Source organism: Phyllostomus discolor, chromosome 6 (assembly GCF_004126475.2).
Source record: "Phyllostomus discolor isolate MPI-MPIP mPhyDis1 chromosome 6, mPhyDis1.pri.v3, whole genome shotgun sequence".
In the NCBI taxonomy this organism is placed as follows: Eukaryota; Metazoa; Chordata; class Mammalia; order Chiroptera; family Phyllostomidae; genus Phyllostomus; species Phyllostomus discolor.
In genome coordinates this window covers 12357552-12371175 of record NC_040908.2, presented here as the reverse complement: position 1 = coordinate 12371175, position 13624 = coordinate 12357552, and the positions used below count along the sequence as shown (strand labels likewise).

Below are 13624 nucleotides of genomic sequence, written 5' to 3'. Positions count from 1 at the left end.
AAATGACTTGCTGACCACAGAACAGAAATCCCTAACAACCCTAATGCTGCCTGCTTCCCCCACCTGGGAAGTTAAGGACAAAATTAAACTATGGGCAGACCAGCTGCCAGAACGCTGGAGGAAGCTGTTGCTAGGAATGTCCCATAAGGAGTCACCACTTAAAAGCTCAAGATTTATTATAGCCACTACCCCTCCCATACCCTGGACAGGAATGTTTATTACCCACCTGGTACAGGTGGGTAAAGAAGCAAGGAGTTCTAGTTGAATATAATAATCTCAATACATGGAAATGAATACAAAACATAGCCCCCCCCCCAAGATGTATAAATCAAGAGACCTAGGCAGGAAACCAGTTACCTAACCTAGACAAATCTAACAGACAATAGCTAATTTCTATATAACCTATAAATCACCCCTTGTACCCTTTTAACTTAGACCAATCCGTAGAATCTTAATAGACACCTCGTTACTAATTGGCACCTGAAAGTTTGTGCCCGTATAGCTTCGTTAGCTATCTAATTAATAACCCTCTTGGTCAAAATAACCTTTGTTTAACATGATTGATCTGTAAAACCTCCTGTACTTTTCGAAGTTATTTCTATGGTAACCATTTCTGTCTTAATAATCACACTGTGCACCTACTTCATTGAATGTTGTATAACCTCCCCTATACAAATAAAGATGAATTCTTCTCGGGGAGTCAGTCAGGCCCAAAATGCCCGACTGTCCTCTGGCACCCCACCTGGTGTCTCGCTCCATTCACTTCACCCGAGCTGTTCCTCTTTCAGGGGCCCTGAGACCTGGCGAGGCTGGACCCCGGCACTTAAATATATTAAAAAGTGCCCTCTCCATCTCCTAGCGCACTGCTTGTCACACAGTGGGCGTGCAGTTATTGTCTGTGAATGGACTAGACGAATGTTAAAAGTAAAGAGGCAGTAAGAAGGGGGGAAGAAGGGAAGAAGGAGGAGGGAGAGACTGGAGAGGGTGCACGTGTTCCAGTCCATGCTAATGGCCCAGCCCCTGAGCAGGTCTGGCCCGAGAACACCCGTTTCCCAGGCAGTGCCCACACCTGCATCGGCCCAACCCCGTTCTCGGTAGCCTGCACACCCCTCTTCAGATTTGCGAATCGTTTTGGGGTCGTAAAGTAAATCATTGTTGGGTCACCATAAAAAGGCTGAGTGAAGCGGGCTGTTCCCCTGCCTCCCTGGCCTACACGAAGGAGGGGATCAGAGGAGGATGCGGCTGCCCCCACTTCTCCCGTGGGTGTTCCCTTATTAAAATGTTGGTGCTTCCCTCCCTGGCCTCTGCCCATGGCTCAGACTCTGCAATATCCCGTTTTAATGTGTGACCATTCATTTGGTCAACAAGCCTCAACGGACGAGCACAGAGGATACTGAGATCACTAGGATCCTCTAGGAATCCAGGCTGGTGCAGACGAAGGCAGCTAATAAAGGGCAGTGAGTGTTGTAAGACAGGTGTTAGGGTGGGACAGAGGAGAGGGAGCCTCTTCCTGGGCAGCCTTTCTATCGCTTACCTGTTGCTCCATGACAAGCCACCCCCACCTGCTCGTGGCTTAAAACAACAATCGCTTAAACCGCAGCCACTTTTGTGGGTCAGTGATTGGCTCTGGGATCAGCTGCTCTCACCTCTGGCCATTCACGCGGCTGCACTCAGCGGCCCGACCACCCGTTTATTTGGGTTTATTTTTTGGTTGCTTTTCTGATTTCTTAAATATCTGGTAGCCCTGGCTGGCGTAGCTCAGTGGATTGAGCGCGGGCTGGGAACCAAAGTGTCCCAGGTTCGATTCCCAGCCAGGGTACATTCCTGGGTTGCAGGCCATAACCCCCAGCAACCGCACAACACATTTAAAGTTATTCTCCCTTTGTTTATTTCTACATAGTTTGAAATTCTCCCACCTTTTAATTTCCTTTTGAATATACACTTTGATCCAAGGATTCATTATCCCAGAATGTGTTTCTGTGAAAGAGTGAATGGGTTTTGGGGGAGGTCAAGGGATCTTTATTTGACTTGTGATTAAGGGAATGTGGCTTGTAAAATCCTTGCTTTTTAAAATCTGTCAAGGTTTTTTTTTTGGTGACAAGTATTCGGTTAATCTTGTGAATGTTCCATGGACCTAAAATTGTATGTTCCATTTGCAAAGTTTATTCTATCAAGTTTATCAGTTGCATTTCTGGGTTCCTCTGTGTTCCTATTATTTTTTAAAGTTATTCTATCACTCATTCTGGGAGAAAAGTACTGAAGTCTTCCATTGTGACTACATTTTTATCTATTTATCCTTCACTTTCTAATTTAGCTGCTTTGTTGCTTTATGCATTCAGGCTCATAATTATATTTCTTTCACAGAGTCTATCATTTTAAAATCATCTGAAAATCTCTGGGTTTTGATGGAATCTATCTGTTTAAATTTATTGTCATAAGTAATACGTTTGATTTTTTTAAAGATTTATTTATTTTTAGAGAGGGAAGGGAGGGAGAAAGAGGGAGAGAGAGGGAAACGTGAATGTGCCATTGCTGGGGGCTGTGGCCTGCAACCCTGGCATGTGTCCTGACTGGGAATCGAACCTGTGACACTTTGGTTTGCAGCCCGCGCTCAATCCACTGAGCTATACCAGCCAGGGCTTAATACGTTTGATTTTATTCTTTCATTTTATTAATAAACATTGTTGTTTCCTCTTTTCCCCTTTCATTTCCTTTGTTCATTTTATTAAGTGGTCAATTTTAGTTTTCTCCCTTGTTAATTCAGAAGTTCTCTTGCTCAAAATCAGACACATTTCTACAAATATAACCTATTTCCCGTAAGAGGGTGTCCCCTCCCTCCTCCCCTGCCTGTTTTCCCCACCGAGGCCCTCACCAGTAAAGTCAGAACCTAAGCGCCTCCAACTCCTCATTTTGCAGAGATACTTTAGTGTATCTACGGCTTGATTTCTACTTAGAATTCTCCTCAAAGTCATGCGTTATATTTTAAAGTTCTTATTTAGCACTTACCATTACACATTCCCTACCTATTCCTATCCATTCAGATTTAATACAATCGTTTTTAATTCTATAGTTTGCAAAATGTGTTGTTTACAACAGTTTTCTCTCCATCTTCCTCTGTTCTAGGACATTTGTTATTTGGTTAGAGTGTTTCCTCAAGTGTTGGTGGGTGTCTGAGCGATGTGTCTCTGGATTCCTGCATAGCCTCGAATATATACACACACACACACACACACACACACACATACATATATTTTTTATTTTAATTGTTGTTCAAGTACAGTTTTCTGCCTTTTTCCCCATCCCAGTCCACCCCCAAACCTCCCCACCTCCCTCCCGTTTCCACCCCCCTTCACTTTTGTCCATGTGTCCTTTATACTTGTTTCTGCAAACCCTTCACCCTTTCCCCCTGAAATCTGAATGTATAATTTTTGCACTGACTATGCAGAAATGTATCTGCTTTAGTTGGGTGTAAGATCAATGGGTTGCTGTCCTTTCCTTTAGTCTTTAGATGCTTGTCTGCTCTCCTCTAACTTCGAAACCGCGGACAGAAGTCGTGCTGTTCTGAGTTGTTTAGCCTCATGTAGATCACATTGTTCCACCTGGAAATTCGTTAGACTGAGGAATTTTACCCAATATACGTATGCACTTTTTCCCCATCATTCCATCTTTTAACGCAATGAACCGTTTCAACTTGTAGACTCTGATACAGCTTAGGAAAATTTTATTCTATCATTTGTTTACCTACTGGGTCTTCTTTATCCATTCCTCCTCCTCCTCCTTTTAAAACCCCTATTGTTCTCATAGCAGGGTCTCCCGGATGAGCTGGGCAAGTCTCTTACCCTTTTATGAATTCCCGCCTCCTGAGGTTTTTGACCTGTTGCCTGAGATACATCTTGACCTCAGTCTTCCTGGCCACTAATGCGGGTCTCAGCAGTGACTATCTCATTCTGTGCACCTACTAAATTATTTAACTGGGATTATTTTTAATTCTAGTATTTTTGTGATAGTCCTGATTCTTCTCGGCGGCTTTTTTATTCTTAATTCAAGTTTTCACGTTAAACAGTTACTCTGTTTTGCTGGGCATATATTCTATTCACTCTGACAGATCTAGCCTCAGGCTGCTAGCTCACATTAGTTATTTTCTGATTGTTGAAACACCTTACATTGCTATAGCAGGCCCGCGGATGGTGAAAGGGGAGGTGGCAGGGGGTGTATAAGGTAGCAGGATGACTCCCTGCTGTTTCGACTCCCCGTACCTGCCCAATTTCAGGAGCAGGGAGGGCTGAGCCCACCCATGAAGCCCATCTGTGCTTCTCGGGAGCTACGGACCCGGCACACTCCCACGAGATATTGACCTTCCCGTACATCTCGACAAGTCTAGCTCCCCCCTGGGATCCATGGTTCTCCATTCCTTGCCCAGAAACTCTGGCGTTGTTCTTCAGAAGCTTACCTAGACCGGAGGGGTGAGAGTGAGTGAGAAGACACCCTCCGGACCCCTTGGAGGAGAGGCATAGCAGGGCGCTGAGGATGAGGAGGTTTTCTCTAGACAGGAGAGGGAGTGACCTTAGTGCGGGGACACTGAGTTCAGGTCTCTAACTACCGGGGAGCCGGCAGCAGAGGGTTTCTGTCCTTCCTGGGACGTGGTCCCTCTGGGACACTGGCGTCTACCCACAGAAGCAGCAGGACCACCCGCCACACCACAGAGGTTCCGGGAAAGGCCTCACGTGGACTTTCTCTCTGAACGCACTTCTCCCTCCGTTCCTTTGCTTGAGAGGATGGCTTTGGACTAGACAGCACGGGAGGGAGGGTGGCAGACAGGCAGTCCTGTAAGACAGAGAGCCTTACAGCAACACCCAGGAACCTGGGTAACCTGACCGGAGGTGTGCCCGGCAGAGGGATGTAGAGAGAGAAAGGGGGCTTTGCAGTTGATAGGAGAGAGCGTTGTGCAAGGCAGCCTGCTATATAGTAGAAGGAGCCCTGGACCAGGACCCAGGAGGTGTATTTGATTCCTGGCTCTGGCGCTCAGTACATATGTGCCCCTTGAAGTCAATCCCTAGCTCGGCTCCTTTTTAGCAAAGTGTTATGATGATCAAATAAGAAAGTGTATGTCAGGAGGTGGTAGATTATACCGCACTACAAAAGGAGTAAGGCGCACACATGTGTGTGGTCTTCTAGCCCAGTGGTTCTTAACCCCTGGGCAGTTTTGCACGCCCGTCACCCCCCGCAGCGTGCCCCCCCCCCCCCGCCCCCGGCCCAGGGATGTCTGGGGATATCTGGAAACATTTCGTATTGTCACGCTTGGATGAAGATGCTCTTGGTAGGATAGCTAGTGCGTGGAGACCAGGGATGCTGCTGAGCATCCCATGGTGCACAGGCCAGTCCTTCACAGCCAAGCATCGTTAGTCCAACGTGTCAATAATGCCCAGGTTGACAAACCCTGAGGCAGTCTGTTGGTACAGCTTTCAACCTGTCCGAGTTGTCTCACCAGGCAGGGCCTTCCAGGGGCCGCTTCCTCCTCCCCAGGGAAGTGAGGAGGAAGAGCAGCAGCGATGAGGAGCCCGGGACTGCCTTTCCTTCCTTTTTTTTTTTTTTTTTTTTTTTGCTCCTACTCCCCTTTTCTCTGAGCACCACACTCCTTGCCCGTCCTACTCGAGATGCCTGGGCTCAGGAAGGGCAGGACGCCAGACCCGCGGCGTAACTGGGCTACAGCCTGGCCTGACCCTGGCCTGACCCGGGGAAATGGGCGGAGCTCAGGTCCAGTTCCCTCGAAAGAGAGAGAGGGAAGTTTTCTCTTCTTGCAGTAAGAGGTGGGAACAGCATTTCCTGCCAAACCGAGAGAAAGACTAGTTTCCAGAGGCTCAGAGGAAAGGAAATCTCTTTGCTGTCACCGGCTTTGCATTTTAAGGAGGGAGGGAGGAAACGGAAGGGAGGAAGGGGGTTGGTCCTGGTCTGCCCCACCCCTTGCGCGCTGCCCCGCTGCCCAGCTTCCCACCCACAGGTCCACGGCTCGCTGCCAGGCAGTGCCAGGGCTCCGGGGGTCTGCTCCAAGGGTCCGCAGGGATCGCAGGGCCGCGCCGCGCGATCTGGAGCAGCCAATAGTTGGGTAACTCACACAGGCGCCGGTGACCGTCCGGCGGTGGCGGATGGGGTGGGGGCGCTGATTTCAACTCAGAGGGAGTGGAATGTGCTCCCTGCTCTCCAGGGTTTTCCTGCTCCGCAGCGTCCACCCCGTGAGGCCGTGCCCACCTCATTCACCCTGTCTCGGTCTGTGTCCTCAGTGCAGGGTCCTCCGGACAGGCTGGGACCTCAGAGGAAGGGGTGAGGGGCGGGGCACACCTTGCACAAAAGAGGACAGAATGAGGCCCCTGGGGCAGGAGCCCTGCAGCGTGGACTTGGGCCGCTGTGCTCCTCCTGTTACCGGCTGGAAGGGGGTCGTTTGCCTGCGCGCTTCAAAGCCCCATGAGACACCAACAGGAGTTTGCAGCCGAGAAAGAAAGGATTTATCAAGGAGGTGGTGCCACGCCAGGAGTCACAGGCAGCTCATCGCAAAGACCTGGCTCCCGCGTGGCTTCCAGGGGATGGATTAGTGGGGAAAGTCGTTAGTCATGGTGACTAAGGGAGTTTGGGTCCTGGTCTGTACTGATTGGCGGGGGCTGGGGTAGGGGTCACACATCACTGCACCCGGTGCTGATTTCAGCCTTGGAGTTGTTCTGCCCAGCTTCGCAAGGGCTGGCTCTGTGGGGCTGTTCTGCTTTCCTGGGTCTGGAGCTAGAACACAACTGAGGCCAAGATACTACGTTTAACTTCGTCTCAGTAATCACTAGACCCAGGACCTTGATCCTAAGACTGCTGGTGCTTGCCCAGAACCTCGTTGTCCTGAGGGCTTCATGATTCAGCAAGGGAGAGATTGCTGGGTGAGTCAGGGTGCCTGGTGAGGCCAGTTTGAGTCAAAGGAAAAAAAAAACAACTAAAAAGAAAAGTCAGGGTTAAAGAAAATTAGGTTCCTGGGCAGTTACACCAGTTGACACAGGCAGGGTGGCGACTCCAACTCGGGGGGAGCGGAACGTGTCCCCTGCGCTCTCTCCAGGGTTTTCCTGCTCCGCAGTGTCCACCTGGTAGGGCCACTGTCCCCGCCTCGTTCACCCTGTCCCGATCTGTGTCCTCTGCACGGGGTCCGTCTGGACCACCCAGGGCCTCAGAAGAAGGGGGGAAGGGGACCAGACTCCGAGGAAACTGAGGAAAGGTGGCCGGTGGCAGGGGCTGGCAGGCAGGGGCCCTCGATGTGGGCCCGGGCACTGTGGTCATGGTCCCGGTCCCGGACTGGCGGGGTCCTTGGCCTGCACCCACCAGAGTAGTTCGTGCTCAAACCTGACCCTCCGACGGCTTCCAGGGGGTGGATCATACAGGGTAGGGTAACAGTAGGGCTCCAGCTCTGAGTAAGCAAAGCATAATTTATTCCTGTACTATTATTACTTATTGTATTATTTTCCACACGGACGACTCTAACCCTAGTTTTGCCACACCCCAAGCCTACTCTGGCCCCACCCTGTACAGGGAAAAGTCACCAGTCATGGTGACTGAAGGAGCTTGGGTCCTGGTCTTGAGCGATTGGTGGGTGCTGGGGTGCGGCCCTCAATCACGGCACCTGGTCCTGACGTCAGCCACGTCCTGTCCTACTTCTCAAGGCTTGTTCTGGGGAACTGTTCTCCTCTCCTGGGTCCAGAGCCAGAGCACAACTGAGGCCAAGATACTAAGTGTCACTCTGTCGCAGTAGCCACTAGACCCAGGACCTCGGTGAGGCTAGTTTGAGTCAAAGGAAAAAAAATAAAATTTAAGAGGCCAGATTAAAGAAAATAAGGTTTCTGCGCTACGTTCCTCGAGCCCCCTGCCTTGCTCTGCTCTGCAGTCCCCAGGAAACATGTTAGCCGTACACTTCGACCAGCCAGGAGGACCAGAGAACCTCTACCTGAAGGAGGTGGCCAGGCCCAGCCCGGGAGAGGGAGAGGTGCTCCTGAAGGTGGCGGCCAGCGCCATGAACCGGGCCGACATACTCCAGGTACTTGGGGACCGGGGCGGGACCCCAGAGCCTTCAGTCAACATGCCGGCAGATAAGGAATAACCTTTGGCACGGCCGGGAACACCCCTGTGAGGTGTGTGCCGTGTGTGGGTGCTGGGGGTTCTGAGCCCTACAGCCATTTAATCTCCTTTGCTTACACAAAACACAGGGACGCGGTATTTGCAAAGCAGAACCCACCCTGAGTCAATCCACAGTGTGCTCGGCCTCCCAGATAAGAAGAGGGGATTACATTTGCTGGAGGGGGTGGGGTCAGGCCACGCTCTGTCTCACTGACCCAGCAGGCAGCCCTGCTCACCTTCATAGTCCACGGGGAAAGGAACTGAGAAACTGAGAGCCCAGCGGGTTAGGCGAGACATCCAAGACCACCACCCCGCTAACCCTGGGGGCTGTGATTCCAAGGGAGGCCTCTGTGTCTGCACTCTCTCCACTCTGAGGGTCCCAGGGCGGGCAGGGAGCAGTACTCAAACTCTCCTCCTGCCTGCTATTTGAAGAGCTAAACTGAACCAACGGGCACTGGCTGGAGTGACTGAGAAATGCACGCCAGGATCACCTGGGGCATTCTTTCTAAATTTGCATGACCAGGACCCAGGCATGTGTATTCTGAAAAAGCTCCTCCAATGGCTCTGGTGCATATTCGTCGTCCAGCCCCTCTGGTCCACAGCCCTGGTCAGAGGCCTCTGAGGATCCCGATGAGTAAGTACAGAGCTCGGCACTTGATACTCGAGACCTACCATTTAGCAGTCCATGGTTTTGTTCCTCGTCCTGCTACTAGTTTACTTTGCAACCCTGGACCAGGCATTTCCTTGCCCGGGTCTCAGTTTCTCCATTTGTACAACAGGGGATTTAGATGAAGGGAAAAGCTGAAGACCTTACTAGTTGTGGCATCCACTGATTATCTGATCTACTGTCTCTTATTTGCATGAAACAAATGACCTCTCCTCTCTCTTTTCCTGCCTTAAAAAAAAAGCCCTGACTTTATTCTAAATTTTCTGTTGGAGAAAAGGGGGTGTGGCCATCGGAAGAGGGCCAGGGACCGTGATACACAGATTTCTGATCGTGCTCATCACTCAGTGCACCCCTCTCTCTGCAGAGACAGGGCCAATATGCCCCACCCCCGGGAGCCAGCACCATCTTGGGAGTTGAGGCGTCTGGACACGTGGCAGAGCTGGGGCCTGGCTGCCAGGGGCACTGGAAGATCGGGGACCCAGTCATGGCTCTGCTGCCTGGTGGGGCTCAGGCTCAATATGCCACTGTCCCTGAGGGGTTCCTCATGCCCATCCCAGCAGGACTGACCATGGCCCAGGCCGCAGCCATCCCAGAGGCCTGGCTCACCGCCTTCCAGCTGTTACATCTTGTGGGTGAGGAGCCTCCCCCTCCCCCTCCCCCACCGCCATGCTTACTCCATACAACGCGGCTCAGTTCCTTCCTGTCTTAGCCACCTCAAAACCCAGTAGTCGTCCAGGGCAGCTGTGTCCTGGCCACTGAGCCGTACCTAAACCCAGCACCTCCCCCGGCTGTACCCCCAGGAGTGTCATGTCCTCATTCCGTTTTAGCAATTGCTTGACAGGTGAGGCTGAAAGTCATGGTTGTCAGGGAGAAAACAAGCCTGGGAAGCACCTGGCAGAAGGCCTGTGCTCATCTTCACACCGCTGGCCCCCCAGTCATCCCAGCTCCTCGAAGTCAGGCTGGGCTTCTCTCTGGGAGCCCCCGCACAGCAGCAGGGCCGTTCAGTCGACTGTCATCCCTCCTCACCCCCACTGAGGCTAGCCAAGACACCATGTGAGGGAGCCCAAAAAGACTCCCGATGGAGCTCAGAGGAATGGGGAAGACAAAGCTGTCACAAAAATTAGACAACCGTCAAGTTCAGGAGGGTGTGGGCAAAGGTGGTCAGAGAAGGCTTTCTGGGAGAGAAGGACTTGAAGGGGGGCAGAGTCGTCACGGACGGACGGCAGGCACAGTGGTCTAAGGCAGCGTGTTTTCCTCCCTTTGTGAGGGAGAAAGGTGGGTCTGGCTGCTCCGCTCAGAAGTGAAGGTGACAATTATCACTTGTTTTCACGAGGAGGCTGGGACTAGATCGTGGTCGCCCTGAACTGCAGGCTGTGTGGACTTGATGCAAAAGCCCATCAAGGGCCACATTACATTTTGGGGACAAAGTGACATAATGAAAACTCCTTTTTAGAAAGAGGAGCCTGGTGGCTGGTGAGTGCCTGGATTAGTGAAGTTGGCTGGAGGCCCAGTTCAGACTGAAGAGGGACTGGCTTCTGGCAGTGATGGTGGGAACGGTGGTTATTCTTACTTAGCAGGTTCAGGTCAGAGATGGGCGTTTTGGTGTTATTTCATAGGAACCCCAGAGATGTGACTGCTAGTAACTTTCAAAAGATGTTTTCCCACTTTGACCAGAGGCACTAAGACAAAAAAGAACTACCAATATGTTCTCGAAAGTGAGCAAGACATGTGGCATTTGGTGGTCCCAGAGCCAGGCAATCACGATGGAATATGCCCATGTGGACCATGTGTAGCAGTTGCAAAGTAAACAGAGTGGTTCCCTATCCTTTCTGTCACAGGAAATGTTCAGGCCGGAGACTCTGTGCTAATCCACGCAGGAGTAAGTGGGGTGGGCACAGCGGCCATCCAACTCACCCGGCTAGCTGGAGCCGTTCCTCTGGTCACAGTTGGCTCCCAAGACAAGATTCAAATGGCAGAAAAACTTGGAGCAGCTGCCGGATTCAATTACAAAGAAGAGGATTTCTCTGAAGCAGCAATGAAATTCACCGAAGGTAAACAGCCATTTCTGCAGCTCAGCAGGAATTTCAGAGATGATTAAATAAAATCCTCACCAGCCTCTAAGTAGCCAGAGTCTAGACCCGTCTGGCCCCTGCCAAATGCACAACAGCTGCCCTGGTCAAGTTCTACTACTCTGGTGTTTGACCTCTGGAAACAGGCGGGCAGTATTTAGGACAAAGACAGTTTCCATGTGTATTCTTGTAATATGATTCACACACATTTTAGAAACTGGCCATACAAGAGCTGGCCCAGAATTATCCAGGACCTCTTAATCCCAACCAGCTGGCACACAGTGAGTTAAAAGGAGGTATGGGGTAGAGACCAGTTTGGAGGTGGTGTGGTAGGGTCAAGGTGGTAGCTTCCCAAATGGATAAGCCTCTGTATTCCAAAGCCAAATTTGAATATTTTTGGCACATCCTTTTCCATGAATCAAAAAGGAGAGATGACACCGAAGCTAGCAGAGCTACAATTCAAACGATCCAGTGCAGACACTTCATCACCTAGCTGTGAACTCCTGGCCTGCCCTGTAGCCTGGGGTGGACCTCCCCTGTTCTGTTCTCACTCATGCCTAGGAGCCAGTGGGGTTATGTGGGCACCAGATCATATCGTTGCCCCCTTTCCCACTGGCTGTGGCTAGAGATCATAAAAGATGAACTAGTTCACGTATGTATGACAGAGCTCAGCTACCTAACCTACGTAGGTTCACAATGTTTCTATATGCAGTTCCAAACTACAGAGGTACCACTGGTACCTGTATTTACTTATACCTGTATGTGCACCAGTACACCATGGAACCTTATTTTGCCCCAAGCTTTCTGTGCCTGACTAGCATCACAAATTGTGTTTCACATGGAAGGTGCTGGAATCAACCTTATTCTAGACTGCATAGGAGGATCCTACTGGGAGAAAAATGTCAACTGCCTGGCTGTTGACGGTCGCTGGGTTCTCTACGGTCTGCTGGGAGGAAACGAAGTCAATGGGCCTCTACTTTCCAAACTGCTTTTTAAACGAGGAAGCCTCATCAGCAGTCTGCTGAGATCTAGGGACAAGAAGGTGAGTGATGAGTGGAAAGAAAACTTCCCCAGAGAAGGGTGATGCATTTCCATGACCCCAAAGAATGGGAGAAATGCCACATCCTAAGGGAGGAAGCCTAAGCAGAAACCTGCCTCTCTGTGGATGAACAGTTAGCCAGTTTCACAGAACTAATTACGATTGGTCAATAGAGGCTTCGACATCTTGGAAGGAGGGCAGCTAACCCTGCATGTATGAGACCGGGGCTAACAGAATGAACAAAGCATTGACCATATTAGGAAGTACTTTTAATAGTTCCAAGACTTTGTTTTAAAAGGCACGACTCTTTTCAAGAGGCTAAGAAAGCCTCTTTGGTAAAGAAGCCTCTACCTGCAACCTGAAACCCCTGTGTCAGCTTTGGGAATGTTTCCCAACATAAGGTTTCACACTAACCGGGAGAGCAGAGCTTAAACACCCCTTTTGAACTGAGCCTGTCTAAGGTCTGTCTGTGGCTGCCTCCTGCTTGAACCCTTTATTTAAAAAAAAAAAACCACAAAACTCCTCAGGCTGTCAGTAACACTAATATTTTACTCCAGGCTTCAGCCTTTACCTGGTACAGAACAGAGTTACACATTTGGGGGCACGCACATACACGCTGGTGATGAAGGGGTCAGGTACCCCTGTGTGCTTTTTCAGATGGGTACACATTTCAGAGCAAGCGCAAAGGCTAAGCCCGACGAGCAGTGGCAAGGTAAGGCCTCTGTCCCGGCTGACGGTCTCCCTTTCCTTATCTTAGTACAAGCAAATGCTGGTGAAGACTTTTACGGAACAAGTTGTGCCCCACTTCTCCACGGAGAGTACCCATCGTCTGCGGCCGGTCGTGGACCGAGTCTACCCGGTGGCCGAAATCCAAGAGGCCCATAAGTACATGGAGAGTAATCAGAACGTGGGCAAAATCGTCCTGGAGCTGCCCCAGTGAAGGAGCACAGTACAGGGAACGGCACCTCGGGCCTTCCCAGAGCAAGCTCGTGGAAAATTCACTGTATGCAGACAAGAGGCCAGCCGCTACCCCAGGCCCACATGTAACCCTCTGGGCCTCCCTGGGCCTCGTCAATCGATCGGTGTACAGCTGTTCTAAGGAAATAAACCGAGTGTATTCAAAAGGCAGCCGGCTCACGATGGGCGATCCCAGTGCGCGGACTGAGGCCAACTGGGCGGGGATGAGGTGGGAGACGGGACGGGATGGGCATTGAACGCGGGGATCACAGGCGAGACCAGGTCAGCCGACACGCGATCTTCAGGGCTGCGCCAGGGTCCCGCGTACGTGATTACAACGACCCTGTAGATGCCCCTTCGCGAACCACCAGGGGTCCGGGCCACCCACGGGTTCTAGGTACCCGCCGCGCATTCCCAGCAACCGAGGGATTCACGCCAAGCCCCGCCCCTTCCGGAACTCACCTGAGTAGCCCCACCTCTAGCCGCTCTCCTCAGGCCCCGCCCCCTCCGTCCAGCTTCCTCTTCTGAGGGTCGCCCAGGCAGAAACACCTCCCTTTCTTTTTTTTTTTAGATTTATTTTTAGAGAGGGAAGGGAGGGAGGGGGGAGAGAGAGAGAGAAACATCAATATGCGGTTGCTGGGGGCCATGGCCTGCAACCAAGGCAAGTACCCTGGCTGGGAATCGAACCTGGGACACTTTGGTTCGCAGCCCGCGCTCAATCCACTGAGCGCCAGCCAGGGCAACACCTTCCTTTCT

The 13624-nt window shown here is 51.3% G+C and overlaps 1 protein-coding gene and 1 long non-coding RNA gene across 5 annotated transcripts; one reads left to right on the top strand and one right to left on the bottom strand.

Moving 5' to 3' along the window:
- The first annotated feature begins 5802 nt into the window (after nucleotides 1-5802).
- Nucleotides 5803-13009, top strand: TP53I3 (tumor protein p53 inducible protein 3). Of its 4 annotated transcripts, none has more exons than XM_036027717.1 (6): nucleotides 5803-6099; nucleotides 7914-8056; nucleotides 9168-9435; nucleotides 10642-10854; nucleotides 11691-11914; nucleotides 12669-13009. In XM_036027717.1, exons 2-6 carry the CDS (start codon nucleotides 7919-7921, stop codon nucleotides 12849-12851), a joined length of 1026 nt encoding a protein of 341 aa, XP_035883610.1. In that variant the 5' UTR covers nucleotides 5803-6099; nucleotides 7914-7918; the 3' UTR covers nucleotides 12852-13009. The 4 variants fall into 4 exon arrangements, with proteins under 4 accessions (XP_035883610.1, XP_035883611.1, XP_035883609.1 ...); XM_036027718.1 differs by having other exon boundaries at nucleotides 5803-6103; XM_036027716.1 differs by lacking the exon at nucleotides 5803-6099 and adding an exon at nucleotides 6174-6318.
- LOC118501034 lies at nucleotides 6478-8395 on the bottom strand. The gene is made up of 2 exons (XR_004903602.1): nucleotides 8255-8395; nucleotides 6478-7800 (listed from the first exon to the last, which is right to left on the bottom strand). It is a non-coding gene; the product is annotated as an uncharacterized LOC118501034 (long non-coding RNA).
- Nucleotides 13010-13624: the final 615 nt, after the last annotated feature.

Coding starts and splice junctions, on each gene's coding strand:
- TP53I3 (XM_036027716.1), top strand. CDS start 6,183: ATGTGCTCCCTGCTCTCCAGGGTTTTCCTGCTCCGCAGCGTCCACCCC. Junction 9,436..10,641: donor CCAGCTGTTACATCTTGTGG/GTGAGGAGCCTC, acceptor TTTCTGTCACAG/GAAATGTTCAGGCCGGAGAC. Junction 10,855..11,690: donor AGCAATGAAATTCACCGAAG/GTAAACAGCCAT, acceptor GTGCCTGACTAG/CATCACAAATTGTGTTTCAC.